The 16,493-nt window shown below is 42.7% G+C and overlaps 1 protein-coding gene across 1 annotated transcript in view; it reads left to right on the top strand.

Moving 5' to 3' along the window:
* The window catches only part of PLXNC1 (plexin C1), a 70,162-nt gene extending 54,095 nt beyond the window's left edge, over window positions 1-16,067 (top strand). The window contains exons 23-31 of the mRNA XM_056510201.1: window positions 746-849; window positions 5,043-5,097; window positions 6,087-6,118; window positions 6,207-6,314; window positions 8,310-8,473; window positions 8,901-9,048; window positions 10,875-11,015; window positions 11,110-11,184; window positions 12,834-16,067. Coding sequence (XP_056366176.1) covers window positions 746-849; window positions 5,043-5,097; window positions 6,087-6,118; window positions 6,207-6,314; window positions 8,310-8,473; window positions 8,901-9,048; window positions 10,875-11,015; window positions 11,110-11,184; window positions 12,834-12,938 — 932 coding nt within the window. The 3' untranslated portion in view covers window positions 12,939-16,067. The remainder of the gene's footprint in view (window positions 1-745; window positions 850-5,042; window positions 5,098-6,086; window positions 6,119-6,206; window positions 6,315-8,309; window positions 8,474-8,900; window positions 9,049-10,874; window positions 11,016-11,109; window positions 11,185-12,833) is intronic.
* Window positions 16,068-16,493: the final 426 nt, after the last annotated feature.

Raw genomic sequence — 16,493 nt, 5'->3', positions numbered from 1 at the left:
GCCTGTGACTCACCAAGTCACCTACAATATCTACAGATGTAAATAAGGCTGTTCCAGTAGATGAGTCAAACCACCTTTCCTTGTTGGGTTTTCAAGAGCTCAAAATCTGTAGCTACCACCACCAAACCACTTCCTACATACCCTAGTACAAAACCTAACAAACTCCATATTATTGGCATTTGTCACCTCCTAGACTTGGTCCCTAAGATGTCAATACTTCCTTGTGGGGGTCAGCCAGCACTTCCTCACCTTCTCAGACTCTGTGTTGGAAAGGGCTCATCATTTACTTTCATATCTGATATCTTGATGTCTATATCCTTTACAGGTGCCTGACCACCCTTCACTATGTACCATGTCAGTCTTGTACAGCTCATTTTAGTGATCTCTTAGAAGTGGTTTGTGGAACCTTTCTTCTAGTCCCAATGTAACCTTAACACCAGGGCACACTTGTGCAGCAGAATAGAGATTAGGTGAAAGCACCTCCAAAAGCTCTGCCTTGACCAACTCAAAGTGAAGCACAGAAACCTGCTGAAAGGGAAGCCATCCAGGCTGTCACCCCAGAAAAGGAATCAGAAGTGTGGGAGCACAAAACCAGTTTCATGTGATCTAGCACAAGGATAGAGAGAAGTAGCTCAGCTGGGAGTCACTGGTCCAAAAATAGTTAGGTGTTGTTTTTCTTTGCAAATATCTGTACAGTGAGAATGCCATTGGAGTGTAATTGTTTTCTGTTGTTGTCATACTGCAGAACTTGTGTCTGAGGAGCAGCAAAGAGAATTGTTAGATATTGATGGTTCCTCAGAGGTGATGGAGGATGGGATAAGGAAGCTAAATACCATCGGTCATTATGAGGTAAGCACAGAAGCCAGACCAATGAGTTGAGAAAGTGTTTCTCCACAGCTCTCAATTGTGATCTGCATAGCTTGAAGTCACAGCTGAGCATCATCAACAGAAGGAAAGAATTGTGTGGCTCACAACAGTTCTTGCCAATGAGTCATGTTTTCTGTTACTTTTCAGAGGTTTCCTTGTTGCAGGGTTGCTTGGTTCAAACATACCAGGTAAACTGTTACTTCTGTCAAGCATTTAATTTAAAACAGAATCTGATTTCCAGCTTTCAACATTGCCTTGGGTTTTTTTGAATCTCTGCTGTTGAGTTTTTGTTGCACCATGAGCAAATGTTTACCTCATCTCACCTCATATTTTGATTATCTGAACAGGCAGTATTGATACTTCTGAAACCTCATTGCGAGTCAGAATAAAAAAGGATTGATGGCTTTTCTTCCTCTTTTCTTGATACCTCCTGTGTCAGTCTCCTTGCCTTTTTCTCTCTCTGTTTCTGCCTTCCATCTGCTCTTGGCACTTGTGCCATAAGTTTACCCCTCTGTTTCCAGTTGCACCGGTAAAGCAGTTATTTGCAATGCTGCAATAATCTGTCCGTCATTGCAACAACACACAGAACTGCAGCTGGTGGCAGAGCCCTCCTGGGTGTAGCACACTGTGAAAGCACAGCAAGCAGCATTGCTTCTCTAAGGAGTTTTCAGTGGCACCAGTCAAAATAGAGAGTGAGATGTTGGAGGAAAATGTGCAGCAGGTGATTGGCCTCAGGTGATATGGAAGTTCACATGTGATGCTCACAGATAGATTTTGGAAATGAAGGTTATCATGCTGAGTGCTTTTACAGATCTTTCCTCATGCCTCGTTGAATTTGAAAGTCTGGCTTTTAACATGTTCATAAATTTTTATTTATTTAGAAGTTTTGCTGCCATAGGTCTGTGCCATGCAGTGCAGTATGGTGCTGAGGAACCTGAGCCAACATGGAACATGTTGCTGTCTGCATGAGGAAATACTGTGCCATCCACAGAGAAACAAGGATTCCTAGCAGGACTTTGTATCCTGGGCAGAGGACAAGGCTGCTTAGATCTGAAGCAAGTTCATTTGGATTTCTGTAGGCATTTGTTGCTCTCCTTACCTCACAGGGGTCAGCAGTGAACCCAGATGTCCTCAGCCACTATGCAGTGGCTTTTCCTGTGCCTGTCTTGTCTATGGAGAATGTATGACATCCTCCACTCCACTTGTAGAGATTTTGTACAGATTAGGAGATTGTAGTGTTGCAGTTTGAGCCTGTGCAGCAAGGTCAGCATAGATTTGAATTAGCTTGGGTGTTTGAGCTCCTGCCTAATGTGGCAGTACCTGCCCTCTTTGCCACAGGCAGCTACTGCAAGTGCTCCCTACTTTTCCCAGTGGTCTTTTGCCAGTCTGGAGCCCATGGCCATGCTGTGCTCATGGGTGTAAGGCCTCAAGGCAACTAAGTCTGCTTCACTGGTCTCTGTGCTCCCTGGGTATCTTTGTCCCAGCCCTTGTTTTGTCTGAGGTTTCTGCAGGCAAGGATTTCTTGCAGATAGAAGTTAGGTAGGAGGCTCAGTTGTTTTTGCAAAGCTGTAACTACACTAATTATAGCTTAGCAGCTGCCTTATGGAAATTGTACTGCATGTCTCTTCGATATTTTAGTTCACATTTTCTGGCACTGACAAAATAATGTACATTTTAGGCAAAATCTCAGTGGCTTTTAGGCAGTGGCTTAGTGGCAAGTATTAGCCATTAGCATATCTAGTTTATTTTCTTGCATGCATATTGATACAAAAAGGGAAGTAAAAGTGTCTTGATAGCAAAAAAAAGGAACATTGCATACACTCTATGAGGGCAGTAACATTGCCTGAGAAATTCCAAATTACATTTCAACAATGCCTCGAGTTTTGTGGCCAGCCTGCATTTTTCTTCTTGTTTGCCAGCCTTAAATGCTAGCAAGTAACCAGATGTTTGAAATGGGGAAGTACCATCAAATCTTTTTAAGACCCTGGAGCATGAGGGTTGTGTTGTGAAGATCACAGAGTCACCAGTCGATCTTGAAAAAGTAGGCTTCGATTCTACACTGATTTTTAAAATATGCAAGAATGGTACATTTGCATATTTGTGTAGTGTTTGGGAAGAGAAGAAAATCCACTGTACTGTTAGTCTCTCTTATGCCTCTGGCCTGTGTGCTACTTTTGCTCTAATTTTTTGGCTCCCAGGAGGTTTATCGATATGATTATTTATGCGGTCTGTACTATCACTTCCATGAGAATAACCAGAAGCCATGACAAGAAAGTTGCTAGTTATCTTGACATCCTATTCCCCACACAAGAAGAGAGCTAAATAGTCACTTTCAGATCTGCTGTCCAATCACAGATCTCCAGTTTCTCAACTGATAAGAGTATCACAGTTCCAGGAGCAGGCAGACCCCCATCAAGTGAAACTGAACGTGATCCCAGGAGCTCATTGGCAAGGACTGGATTACAGTGAGGATACAAGGACTGGATACAGTGAGACCTGGGCAACAAGAGGTGTAGCCACACTACCATGTCTTCTGTTTTGCAAAGTAGCTGTATTCCATGTTGTCTGGATTGGAAGAGATCGCTCTTCTCCCTGTTTGTCCTCTTCAATAATGCACCTAACAAAGCAAAGATATTTTGAGGTGTCCATGGGAGCAGCCCACCACAAAAAGTTGCTTAGACAGCAAGATGCAAAAAGAAGGAGTTTTTAGTTGTTTTTTTTTTTTAATTGGATCACACTAAAAGAAACAGCAAGTATGGCTGCTGCAGTAATGATAAAGAGGGGAAAGCGTGGTCTATTCACTTCTAAAAGCATAATTTGTCCCAAAAATAAAACCTAGAGTGCAGGCTTTGGTCGGGGCTGCTCTGCAGCAATGCCTCTGATTCCTGGAGGGAAGCACGGTTCTCCCTCTGAGCTCTGCCCATCTCCCTCAGGACAGAAGTCAAGCCATTTCAGCACTGAGCTGCCCTCCTACTTCTTGGGGAGGGAATGGGGGCAGCATGTTGCCCATATTGCTCCAGGAGGGGGTAAGCTGCTGGGTAGCACTGCTCCTGTTTATCTGTCTTCAGGGCCAAGCAGGAGGACTGTCTGGCTGTTTGTATCCCCTCACAAGCTAGCCTTAGAGCATATTCCTATTTGTAGTGTGGTTTTCAAGAGTTCTGTGCAATCTAAAATAGTTCTGAAAGTATGCATGATAGATGAAATCTCTGCAAAAAAATCATAAAATAGATTGCGTTTACTTTCCAGGAGCAAGTGTAAGTGCAGATTTTTTTGGCACAAGACACAGCTTTTGATAGAGTATCTTAATGTTTAAACTGGTTTCTCACACCAGGCTGGCTGCCAAGGTTTAAAAAACACTTAAATTATTTTGGCAGAGATCCCTTCCTAGAACTGGCCGGTTGTTTTTGTCATTATAGAGGCAAGTACACTAGCACTTGGCAAGACTCAACATTTGATAACAGATCAGTGGTGTAGCTCTCAGTGGGAGCCATTTTTTAGTTACTCTTTGACAATAAAAACATGGCTTGCCGGTTTGTTTTAAAGATAATGCGTAATATCCTGGCAGCACTCTAAATTCAGGGAAGGAGGAGGTAGATTTTTCCTAGAAATCCCGAGATGGCAGGATACAGATTTTGATCTTATGGTGTATAAATATTTTGCTCAGTTTGAAAATAGTTCTTGGGAGCACCAGGCTAAACCCTCAATATGGCCCCTCCACAGGACACGGGTAGAACAGACTGAACTAAAATAAAGGGGACCAGAAGAGAATTCACCTTTGTGTGCACCTCTGCCTCACCTTCCCATAAGGTCCAACTGCACAGGATGCAGAGAATTTAACCTGAGCAATCTATAGAAAAATGGATGCAAGAAACAGCACAGAGCAGTACATGAAAATGTCCACATATGGGCTGAACCAGAAAAATTGAAGGAAGGGAAAGGTCTTCCAGGCTGGTGCACTGGAATAGGTGCCTTCCCACCTGGCTGGGTAATGCTGACAAAGTGCAGCTACTGCCCATGCCTGAAAACCCAGCCCTGGCTGCCTGCTGAAGGCCATGCACACTCAGGCTGGGCTGTCCTGCACTGCCATGGCCTGAGGGACAGAGGAAATGAAAGTGAGGCTTTTGTGAGTTCTAAGCACTTCTGTTTCAACATGATGTGCTTGTTTTTTCTTTCAGATTTCAAATGGAGCAACCATAAAAGTCTTCAAAAAGAAGGCAAATACCCGATCAGGTAACAAACGGACTGCAACCAATTATAACTTTTGTGCAGAATGCTTGGGAATGCAGAGAACTGAGCTGTGACAGATTGTATCTTGGTCAATAGAGGTCAGATAAGTTGATATACTTGAGCCAAATGAAGAGCCTTGGCTCTGGGCCTCTGGCAGGCACAGTGGACCTAAAAGGAGGAAAGAAGGCAAAAGAAAGAAGGGACAGAGGGGCATACTGTCCTCAGCAAATGATTGCTCAGCAATACAGGCTCATAGACAGGGGAGCACAGGTGACACAAAGAGACAGAACATGCCTCTCTCTCCCTGGTGCCAGACATAGTGCTGCACTGTCCAGAGACGTGAATGACAAAACCCCCACTATTTGGTAGTTTTTCTTATTTTCATGACTTTGACTTGCTTGTCTCAACAGCATGTCAGGAGATAAAGGATGCTTACAGGATGCCAGTTCACCTCACCCTGTGATGCAGGCTGCTCCCACCCAGCTGGTGGATGCGAGAAGAACTTTCTGTAGCCCCTGTGAAGAAACACACTCCTAATATGTGTTTCCTTATCATCAAAGTTAGGAGAGACATGTGCATCTCACTGGGGTGGCCTCTGCCTTAGCAAAACTGAGACTGTCTGTTCCCAGCCGTTGTATTCAAGCCTGACCTCAGCCCACCTGCACTCAGCACTCTTACAGACTTAAACCACTGCAATCATCTCATCTTGTCCTCCTTTCAGAGGAGCTGTGATTGCTGCCAGCTTACCCAAACAGCAGATAGGATGCCATAGCTTAGTGGTCCTGAGCTACAGGTTGGCACCGGGAAGTGCACAGGGTCTATGCATTTCCCAGAGGCTTCCCTCACACTGCAGGCAGGAAAGGATGACACTGATTCTGCTTGCTGGGCATCCTGGATGCACCCTGCTGCACGGCCCAGAGCCCAGCAGAACTCACAAGCTTGTAGCTGGGCTTTTCATTAATGGCTGTTTGCTTTCTGCTTTTGTTGTTTAGATGTGGACTACTCAGATGAACACTGTCATTTGGTGAGTTGAATCATTACACTGCTAAGTGATAGATTTCATACTGAGCTTTACTTGGATCTGTGTAATTTCTTTAATCTATTCATGACAGATTTTACCAGACTCGGAAGCAAACAAAGATGTGAAGGGAGCAGGTCACAAAGGAAAGCAAAAATTCAAAGTGAAAGAAATGTATCTCACAAAACTTCTGTCAACCAAGGTAAACTGTAAAAGCTTTATTTTGGGGGAGGACTTATGTTGGCTTGGCTAGTTTGGCATAAGAGAAAGACAAATTAAACCAGAAATTGTGCAGACTTCTGTGTGTAAATTTTCCTTTCATTTAAAAATAAATAAATAAATAAATAAATAAATAAATAAATAAATAAATAAATAAATAAATGAAAGACAGCATATAAAAATCACTGTGCTAACTATGGGGTATGACCCATATTTGGCAAAGACAGACATATTTCAGATTTTCTAATACCAGAGTTCTAAAATTGTTTGATTACACATAGTATCTCCTCAGTAAGCACACCCTTTTTCTCAGGCTAAAAAAAAAAGGTTGTTATTTAGCTTATGGAAAGTGAGTTCAACCACAGAGTTCCATAGAGTGAAAATGAACCCTTCTGGAATGACAGCTTTCAGAAAACTCCTCACTCTGCTCTAGAGTTTGCCCAGCTTAGAGGCAACTTCTGAAGCCTGAGTTTCACAAGATACTGCCCACGAAATGAAATAATCTGTTAGATTTTCAGATTAAGCATTCAAAATAACTAGATTAATTTTAAAAGCAAGATACTTAGCATTTATAGTACAACTACCTAATTTATACAATGTGCATTGCTTAGGAGTAAGTCCTGCTCACTCCCTCCAGTAACGTCATTTTGTTTCTGACTTACTCTCTGCAGAAAACTCTCTGCAGCAGCATATTGCATAAAATATTAATGGGTGCACAACACTGAGAGCTGTGCAAGAGGCCTGAAGGGATGATGATTACAGCCTTATTGCATTTAAAAATATATCAATCATTATTTAATTAGGTGGTTGATAATATCTGAAGTAATTTGGGACAGTCCCCAAAGTGAGAGTGAAGAATGGCCATTTCTCATTACCTGTGAAAACTAACATGAGCCTTCAGGAAATGCTGGAGTAAACCAGTAATGCCTTACAGTGGAAGACTGAAGTTAGAGAAGAGATCAAGCTTTTTAGAAACAGTCCTTTTAAAGGGCTTTAAATTAATCATCTCCTTCTCCAAAGTAGGACATTGCCCTGAACAACAGAGCTGTGATATCCTTCGCTGTGAAATTCCTCTCATGATAGGCTGTGCACTGAAGGAAATTGCATCTCGCTATCTCTCTCCCTCTCTCTGCTCCTCTCTCTCCTATACACAAACACAGACACAATTGCAGAGTTTACCACATGAAATGAATTGGCAAGTATTCATCAAGGCCCTGGGATAGGCTTAAATCCTTCTTGTTGAGAGAAGATTGGGCTGAACTGAGCTTCAGAACAGATGTGAAGAAAAAAAGCACAGAACAGTGTTTTGCTTAGTTTGCCTCTACTTATGAATACTCTGATTATGTCAGTGAGTTAAGCAGCAACCAAACCCTTCTTTTAGTGAGCCAAATATCTTCACTTTTGTATCAGAAATACACAGTTTTCAGTTCTTCTCTCTAATATTAGTGTCTTGTAGCACCCAAAGCTGTTATCCTAGAATTAGATCAAGTGCCAAAGCCACTTGGCTGTGAAGTGTTGATGAGCACGTGTTGAGCATGTCACAGATGGCACCTGGAAGACCAATGCCCTAGGAAACTGGCTAAACTGCTTTTTCTCACTTCCCTCTTAATTCCAGTCACAAATTCCAAACGCTTTTAGCAACAGTGGCAACAGTATTGGAAGAGTTGATGTTATCTTTATTAGCCCAAGTGGTTCTTCCCACCTGTGATGTATCACAGAGTTCACCATGATTCTCTTGTAAGCAGAGCAACAGGACGTGATGTATGCAAGAAGCTTGTTGTGGTATATTGTAGTTTCATTTTTGTTAGTTTTGTTTGCCAATAATCTATGGCCTTCATGTTTGTTTGCCACAAACAAACTGTAATTTAATGTAATTTCTGTGTGTGGTTGTCTTGGGGCACACACAGCTCTCTGAAGTAAAATATCCTATTCTTTTCTTGTGTAATAGTTACAAAATATTAACTTGGTTACTTTTCAGGTTGCAATTCATTCAGTTGTTGAAAAGCTCTTCAGGAGCATTTGGAGTTTGCCAAACAATAAAGCACCTGTTGCCATCAAGTACTTTTTTGACTTTTTGGATGCCCAGGCTGAGAGCAAAAAAATTACTGATCCTGATGTGGTCCACATATGGAAAACGAACAGGTATGCCCACGGGATATATGCAGGGGTGCATGTGCTTTCTGAAAACGTAGCTGCAAAAATGGAATGTGTGATCAGAAGAATAAGATTTTTAGCGTGGGAAAAGGCATGGTTTGGCTTTGTGCATAACAGTAACTTTAATGTATTGATTAATACAACACAAATCACCAGAGCTTCCAGGTCTGTGCAGTCTGCAAATCGACTTCACCCTCTGAAAGAAGTAGCTGGAGATTGAGAGCATTATTTGAAGCTGGGTGCCTGACAGATGTGTTTGCTCCGTAGCCTTTGTTCCCTGACCCCTTTTTAGCGTGAGGAAGCAGCCAGGAATGTGCTCTGTTCCGTGAGTGCAGTTGTAATTAAGGACCATTTTAAAGCAGTTGTGCTACATGAGTGGTTGATTTTAAAGATATTTGTTCTTTCTCCTGTCTAGTCTTCCTCTTCGCTTCTGGGTGAACATACTGAAGAATCCCCAGTTTGTCTTTGATATTAAGAAGACTTCACACATAGATGGCTGTTTGTCTGTAATCGCACAAGCTTTCATGGATGCCTTTTCTCTCGCAGAACAGACACTGGGGAAGGTACTGCTGCCCCTCCAGTCTTCTACTGCTTTCTCAACCAATGTCTTTTTCAACTGGATAATGATTTAGATGATGAAATCCTGGATCTGCTGATACTGGGGGCAGAATTGTCAGGGGCTTAATTAAGCTGGATTCCCGTTCCTTGTTGCTCTGTCTCCTGAGACTTTGAAGAATTCACCAGTAGACAGATACAGCTATTAGAATGCCTTATTTATAGCTAACTGCTGCTTGTTTTCTCTGCAGTTCAGTTCTGCACAGTGTATTTACACAATAGGTGGCAGAAGGTGAAAATTTTAAGGTTTTAATGTACTTTTAAACAAAGGTCTTAAACGTATTACATTTCTTGATAAGTAGTCCAAATTTTGTCTGCCACACACCAGTGTGCAGAAAACTCACACAATAAGCTAGTGGAAGCTGTAAGAATACTGAAAGACCTCTGAAGTTTGAAACAGTTCCTTTCACATATATTAGCTTCTCTGTTTTTATATACAAAATTATTTGCTGCAGCAACAAGTTCAGGAACCTTACATTTAAAAACTCTTTAATATAGTGTCCAGAACTCTGGGGATCAGAAATACTTCATTTTTCCCCAGGGTATTTTCCTTTTCTTTGGACCAAAGCAGGAAGCTTTTGTTCAGGCTCATACTACCAAGAAAAACAGGCTAGAGACTTTGTAGCCTAAAAGAATTTATATAAAAATGGACTAATATTCTGTGCAATCTAACCCAACTGCTCATCTGTTAAAGGTAAATAACAAATAATGTGCTTATTTATCTTACTTTAGGAGTGAAATATCATTAAAGCTAATCACATCACTTCCATGATGGAAAAATGAGTGAGCAGTTGTTATGTTGTTAGGTTTATGTGCTTAAAATCCACTGTGCAGTATTATTGAAGCAACAGCTTCTGATAACTATTTGAGAAGGGATGCTGAAACCTGATAAAGGTTTGCAATGTGGTAAACATCTTGTGACCTTTTAGTACCAAAACATATTTGCTTTCATGATTTTTAGGCTTTTATCTTGAAACATCTTTTAGCCGTTTAGAAAACAAACATTTAAATTACTTAATCACACATTGGAAACAGTGGTGACAAGACAACACACGGTTGTGTCATTTATTGCCCAGAACTTGAAGGGGAAATTACCAGCCCCCACTTTTACATTCTGAAAATCAGTTTTCCAGGAGGGGCTTTGGCTCCTATCACAAGCATCAGTACTTATTTCCTCAAAAGCCAAAATCTCCTGGGTAGGTCAGTGCTGACCTGGATTGCTGAAGTCCTGGGGTGAAAAAAAATTCCCTTTGGCTGTGCATGTCTGGCAGTCCACTTTCCATGCTCTCAAACCCCTGAGAGAAAGGAGTAGTAGGGACCAAAGAGATTTAGGGGAAGCTCTGCCAGGACAGCATCTAACAAGACTCTCTGGTGTGTCACTGCTGGGCGCTTCCCTTTCAGCAGTACTGCTGAATCCTGAACGTAAATTGGGTATCAGCCTCAGACCCTTTGGTTCAGCTTTCATAATCTTTCTAGTCTAGGGACCTGTAAGGAGGAAGTGGGAAAGAAAAATATGTCTGAGGGACAAAAGGTCATCAATCCTGATGTCAATAGAAATAATTACATGGCAACTGTCATGAAACACAATATACTATCAGTGAGATCTTGCCTCTGGTTTGCACCTTTGTTTCGTAACCTTGGTTCCTTTCGTATAACCACAGCAAAGAAAAATGAGTCACACAGACACAATTAGATGCAATTAACTGTGTGGAGGTGGAACCTTAGGAAATCTGTGCTGTGAAAAGTAACAAGGCTTCAAATTTTTTCTTTTAAGGAAGCACCAACAAATAAACTTCTGTATGCTAAGGACATTCCACTCTACAAGAAGGAGGTGAAAGCATACTACAAAGCCATCAGGGATCTGCCTCCATTGACCACTGCAGAGGTTGAAGACTTTCTAGCTCAGGAATCTAAGGTATGGTTGAGAAGCAGCAATTTCATTTGCTTTCATGCTAAGTTGTTTTTATTTTAAAGGAGAAGTATCTGACCAGAACTGTTGTCTGTTTTAGAAACATGAAAATGAATTTAATGAGAAAGTGGCCTTGTTTGAAATCTACAAATACATAGTGAAATACTATGATGAGGTAAGCACATCTACAATTTCTACTTAATCCTTAAAGTGGGGCTTGACACAGTAACCAAGGGCTGGGCTGCTTGCAGCCTGCTGGGTGCCACTCCAGAGGCAGCTCCTCCTTAATGCAGTGCAGGCTGCTCCTTCTGCTGATCTGGGAGAGGCTGGAGCAGCACAGCCCCCAAGGACAGCTGGAGCCCCCACCCCTCGAGGGCTCACAGGCCAAAGTTTTGTCCGTGCACCTTTACTGTCACTGCTGTATTGCACAGAGACAGTAGCAATAACCTTTTCCCTGCAGTTTTGAGGAAGTCCCTATATAGTCGAGGCTTCTTGTTTTACTGTGTTTGCAGTCTCTGAAAATGCCTGTCACAATTCCTGTGTACATGCTCCATTTCCCTGGAGGTTCAGAAATCAGATTGGACCAGGGTTCTCAGTTTAATACCTCAGTGGAGCACACAGCCTTACAGCAAGAGGTGTCTGCTCCTTTCCCATCATAGCCATCTTAATGCTCTCCCCTAATAGTCTTTCTCTTAAAAGGAAGCCACTATAGTTTCCAGTCCCTGCTGTTACTAACAAAAGAAATCTTTTCTCAGCTGAAAATACCTAGTCACAGGCTACTCTAAGCTGCTTTCTAAGAAAATCCCTGTTCTCCAATTTGCATGATAGGATTCTCCACTCCATTTTGCTCAGCATCCTTAACAGAGGCTGCATGTGCCTGTGCAGGGACTCAGATAAGAGCCAGCTGGGGTGTGTTGCCTGAAGGCCCCCTTATGCTTCCAGCAGGTTGTCTGGGTTTCCCAGCAACCAGGCCTTTCTCTCTTTCATCCTCAGCAACGCAGCACCAGTGCTTGCTGTAGTCATCCAGCTCTCAGTCACCTGTTAGCTGGCTTGTTCTGTCTGGATGTTCTGTCTCTAACATCCCAGATTACCTGGATTCAGCATAAAATCTTTGCCTCTTGAAACAAGCTTGGGATGATACTCAAAATGGCATCACCCTTTATTATGCTTATTAAAATGATTGATACAGGAGAATTCAGTGTACTTTCTACTCTTAGTGCCCATTTTTGCTTTTTTGAAGCTAGTACTGGTAAACTTAGTACAACCTTAGAAGAAAATCTTCCCTCTGCTCTTCCCCCTCTGACTTTTGACTGGGAGCAGCTAAATTTCTTTCATTCTTTACTGAGGCCTGTCCCTGCATAGCGTTGCCAGCAGAGATTTCAGACAGCAATAGTGCTCCTTTCTATCACCTGGGCCAGAGCCAAGTGGGTGAATTTGAGGAAAGGAGGCAGTTTATTGCCCTCAGCTTATAGGGCAGAGGAAGAGAAATAAAATATTATTTGCAAATCTTCTCTAGAATAAAAACTGGAGCACTGGCCTTGCCTCTCACTCTGAGAGATGAGCAAGTGTTCAATTTGTTTGGGGTTTTTTTGCTTGGCTCAGACATTCTTTTGTGGAAGTGTTGCAAATCCTGTGATCAGAATGACTTGAAAGGAAAACTACCAAAATAAAGTGTTAAAGTCGAAAATAATGTTTACAGATAGGCAGTCACTCAATGGATGTTTCTGTCAGTAGTTGTTAAGAGTACAGAAAAGCAGGCTTTAAAAAATAGCAAGTAAAATAAGCATTAAAAAAATTATTCTCTCTTTTGCTAATTGTTAACAGATTGTCAGCAAACTTGAGCGAGAACGGGGGTTTGAAGAAGTCCAGAAACAACTCCAGCAAGTAAAAGCCTTATTTGATGAAAAGAAAAAATGCAAATGGCATTGAGCAGAGCACTGACTCACAGCATCACTGTGGGGCATTTTGTATTAGTGCTACTGCTCCCAAAACTGTTTTGACTGACTATATGTACAGGGTTTGAAACGTTTGGACACTCTTCTCCACTCTGACCATTCCAAGTAATCTATGATTGAAATATGTGCACGGTTACATATTCACACAGGGGCATGTGAAAGTGACCTAATGTTGGCAGGGTCAGCATTTTTAGGTACTTGAACACACATAACCCTTTGGTTCAAAAATACTGTCTAGTAAGCTTTTTGCTTACTTTAAAATAAGGTCATAGGAGATGTGCAAAATACACTGTAAGTTCAGAGTTGCCCATGTGAACTTGCAAGTTGCTTACCTCTTTTTTTTTTTAAGAGAAAAAGCTGATGTTTCACCACATCCTTTCAGCAGCTTGGCAAACTGTGAGGGTGAGCTCCGGCTTCAGAATACGGGTCAGCTGCAGTTTCCTTCCTTCCAGTCAAATGTTCGCTAGTTCCTGTTCAGAAAAACAACAAAAACCAACACCCAAACACATCAAAAAACCCAATAACAACCTGGCATCAAACTGGCACTTAGGATAAGAGTGTTTAGCAGAAACAGTGGGTCTGAGCTTGGAAGGCTAAATGCCACATGGCAGGACTTCTCTTTGTTAGGTTAGAAATTACATGTCCAAAGTGAAGTGAACCACTGAGGGGAAGAGGTGAGGGGAGGTTTTTGGAGAGGGGCATTCAGCCACCATCAGTCTGTGTTTACATTTTTGACCTTTCCATCCTTAAATAAGCTGTGAAACACTTGTGAGCAGCTTCACAGCTGGAACTGCACTGCATCAGGACACTGCTGTGATTTGATGATGCAGCTGACAATGGCTGCACTTTGGTGCACAAACCTGTATCAGCCCATGCATCAGTGGTGACAGTCCTGGCCAGCCTTGCCATCTGGGTACAAGGACCTCACAGACCTAAAGCCAGCAGGTGAGGGGTCAGGTCAAAGGTTGGTTTAATAATATCTAAGAGCAGGAAGACTGGTGTTTGAGACACTGATACAAGCGTGCTGGGGTTGGGAGGAGTAACTGTCTGCCTTAGTCCAGCTGGGGCTTTTTGAGGCTTGGCCATTTTGGAAGGAAGATGTCCATTACATTTGCATTGCTGGCTAAAGTCAGCCCAACTGGAAAGCAAGGGCATGGCTGTGCTGCTGGGATGAGGCTGGTGCAGTGGCTACTGAGCAAAGCCACAGAGGAGGAGCTGTGGCTCCGGCTCTGCTACAGCACCAGCACGACCCTACCCTCTATTCAGAGCTGAAATGGTTTGCCACCATGGACTCTGCTTCAGTCACAAGAGGCACGTTCTGAGGCTGCCCCTGCCCTTGCATTTGAGGCAAGGCATTCATGACAAGGAGGTACATTTTTATACATTTCTGGAGGGATCCACTGCTGCAGGTGAGTGGTGTAGCACAGTGGCCCACAGGAGAGGGAAGAGCTGTCACCTGCCTTGGCAGTGGGAAAGGTGCCATGGGCTGTGCATGGCACAGATGGCCCGGGTTTGGTACAGAAAGCCAGTGCTGGGGCTGTGAGCTGCCAGAGCTGGCTACACAGGGCTCCCAGGCAGCCGAGGGTCCCACAGTGCTGCATGGGAGGAGCCCCAGAGCTCAGGCATCGGTGCTGATGCTGCCTGCTCTGGTCACAAAGGCAGCTGGCCACAGGCACAATCCCATGGCCAGCCAGTGCCAGCACACACCAACCACCTGTGGCAGAAGCAAGGTGGGCTGTTAATGTGGAGAAAAGCAAACACAAAAACACGGTCCTGCTGGTCTGCCCTCTCCCTACCATGTAATTGCACAAGTTGTTCCTCTTGCATACCAGAGAGGGCAGCCACCAACCAACCCATACTGTGATGGCTTTGTTGGTTTTTATTTTTAATTCAAGTCTTACACTTGCTATTAAGTTTACACTTTATACTTGATGGAATGTATGGCTTTGTTCAGGATACTGCACTACAGTGTTGCAGTACTTTCAGCAGTTCTCTGCCTGGCACAATGTATTTTGATAAATTCAACTTTAATTGGAAAAAAACCCACCCACCTCTAACCTATCTTGCCCTCTGTCCTAAAGGAGTGGACTGTGGCTTGACTAGCACTTAAGCTTGGAATACCTGCACGTAAGGGCTTGATTTTTATTGTTCTTAATCTAACCTTTTAAAGCAGCATCAAATAAATAGAAAAAGCACAGTAATTGATATTGAAGGAGAGGCAGGAGTGGATTCCACTTTGCAGTTAGTTCTCTTCTACTTCAGGTATTTGCTGGCAGTGCAGTCAAATGAACTGTGATAGTTTTGTTCAACAGTAACCTTCTGTACAGGCAGAAAAAACAACTCCAGCATTTCTGCTTGAAAAGCTGTAAAATATAATCTGTTTGCGTGGGTCTGATCCTGTGAACTTCACTATATGTGTTTATATTGATGAGGAAATGAAAATCAGTCCTATTCTGTATTTGTACTACTGCTTGTTTGCTACAATAGCTTTAATGATTTCTAGAGATTAAGTATGTGTTGAAGCAGGCCCTGTAGCTTTAGCTACAGCCTGGAATAGGATTACTGCCTTTTATTCAAGCCTCCTAAACAGCGTCACTCTGTTAGTAAACCATTTTTAAGTCATACTGGGACTTTGTAACCCATCAAGTGGATCTCACGAAGTGATGTGAAGTATAATTAAGTGATTGTGGCTCTTTTGGTAGGTTTGGGTAAGCATACAAAACATTGGCACACCTTCCGTATCTGCAATTTGCCATTACTGTTACACAGAGAAAAAGAATCACCTCTGACTACTATTATGGGTATTATGGCAACACAACTGTTCTAATCGCATCCTCAGAAATGAAAAGCAAACTTCTCTTCAACTTACTTTCCCATGTTTACAGGCAAACTGCTATGGCAAACAGCGTGTTTCTAACACTAGCTTACAGAGCATTATTTTGCAGTCATCTAGTTTGAAGTCAAATCTTACTAATGTGTAAAGTAATTCCTGTTGTACAGAAGTTAATCTGTTGTTTAAAATGAATGGTTTAAAAAAGTGCAAATGACAAATACATGTTGGTGTTTGTATGGGTTTATCTAGAATAAAAGCATTTGGAGGTTAGTTTGATTGTGTACTTTAAAATGGTTACAAGAAAGCAAACACAGCTGGTTACAATGCAAGGAATGGAGTGTAAGACACGGAGTGGCATTGGGTGAGAAATAGTGCTGCAACTCCAGCCCTGCAAGGCTCCAGGACAGAGCCATGCAAGTCAGCACAGCACACTTCCATCACACTGAAATTGGGAAGAAGAGGAACAGGAAGGTAGAATACAGTACCTGATGATTGTGTCCCCAGGGGAGGGGAGGCACTGGCCTAAACTCCACCAGCTGCTGAGCAGTGACCTCTTGCAGAGTCTGAATGGAGGGGGATTCCTTGGGCTGGAGGATTCCCAGCTGCCTTCCCACCTGTGGGAAGAAGCCACAGGCCAGGGACAGTGCCTGCCACACCTCCATACAGCCTTCAGGATTTGCATTTCAACTGCACTGC

The sequence above is a fragment of the Oenanthe melanoleuca genome, chromosome 1A (assembly GCF_029582105.1).
Source record: "Oenanthe melanoleuca isolate GR-GAL-2019-014 chromosome 1A, OMel1.0, whole genome shotgun sequence".
NCBI classification, from domain to species: Eukaryota; Metazoa; Chordata; class Aves; order Passeriformes; family Muscicapidae; genus Oenanthe; species Oenanthe melanoleuca.
This window is presented reverse-complemented; position numbering and strand designations above follow the sequence as displayed.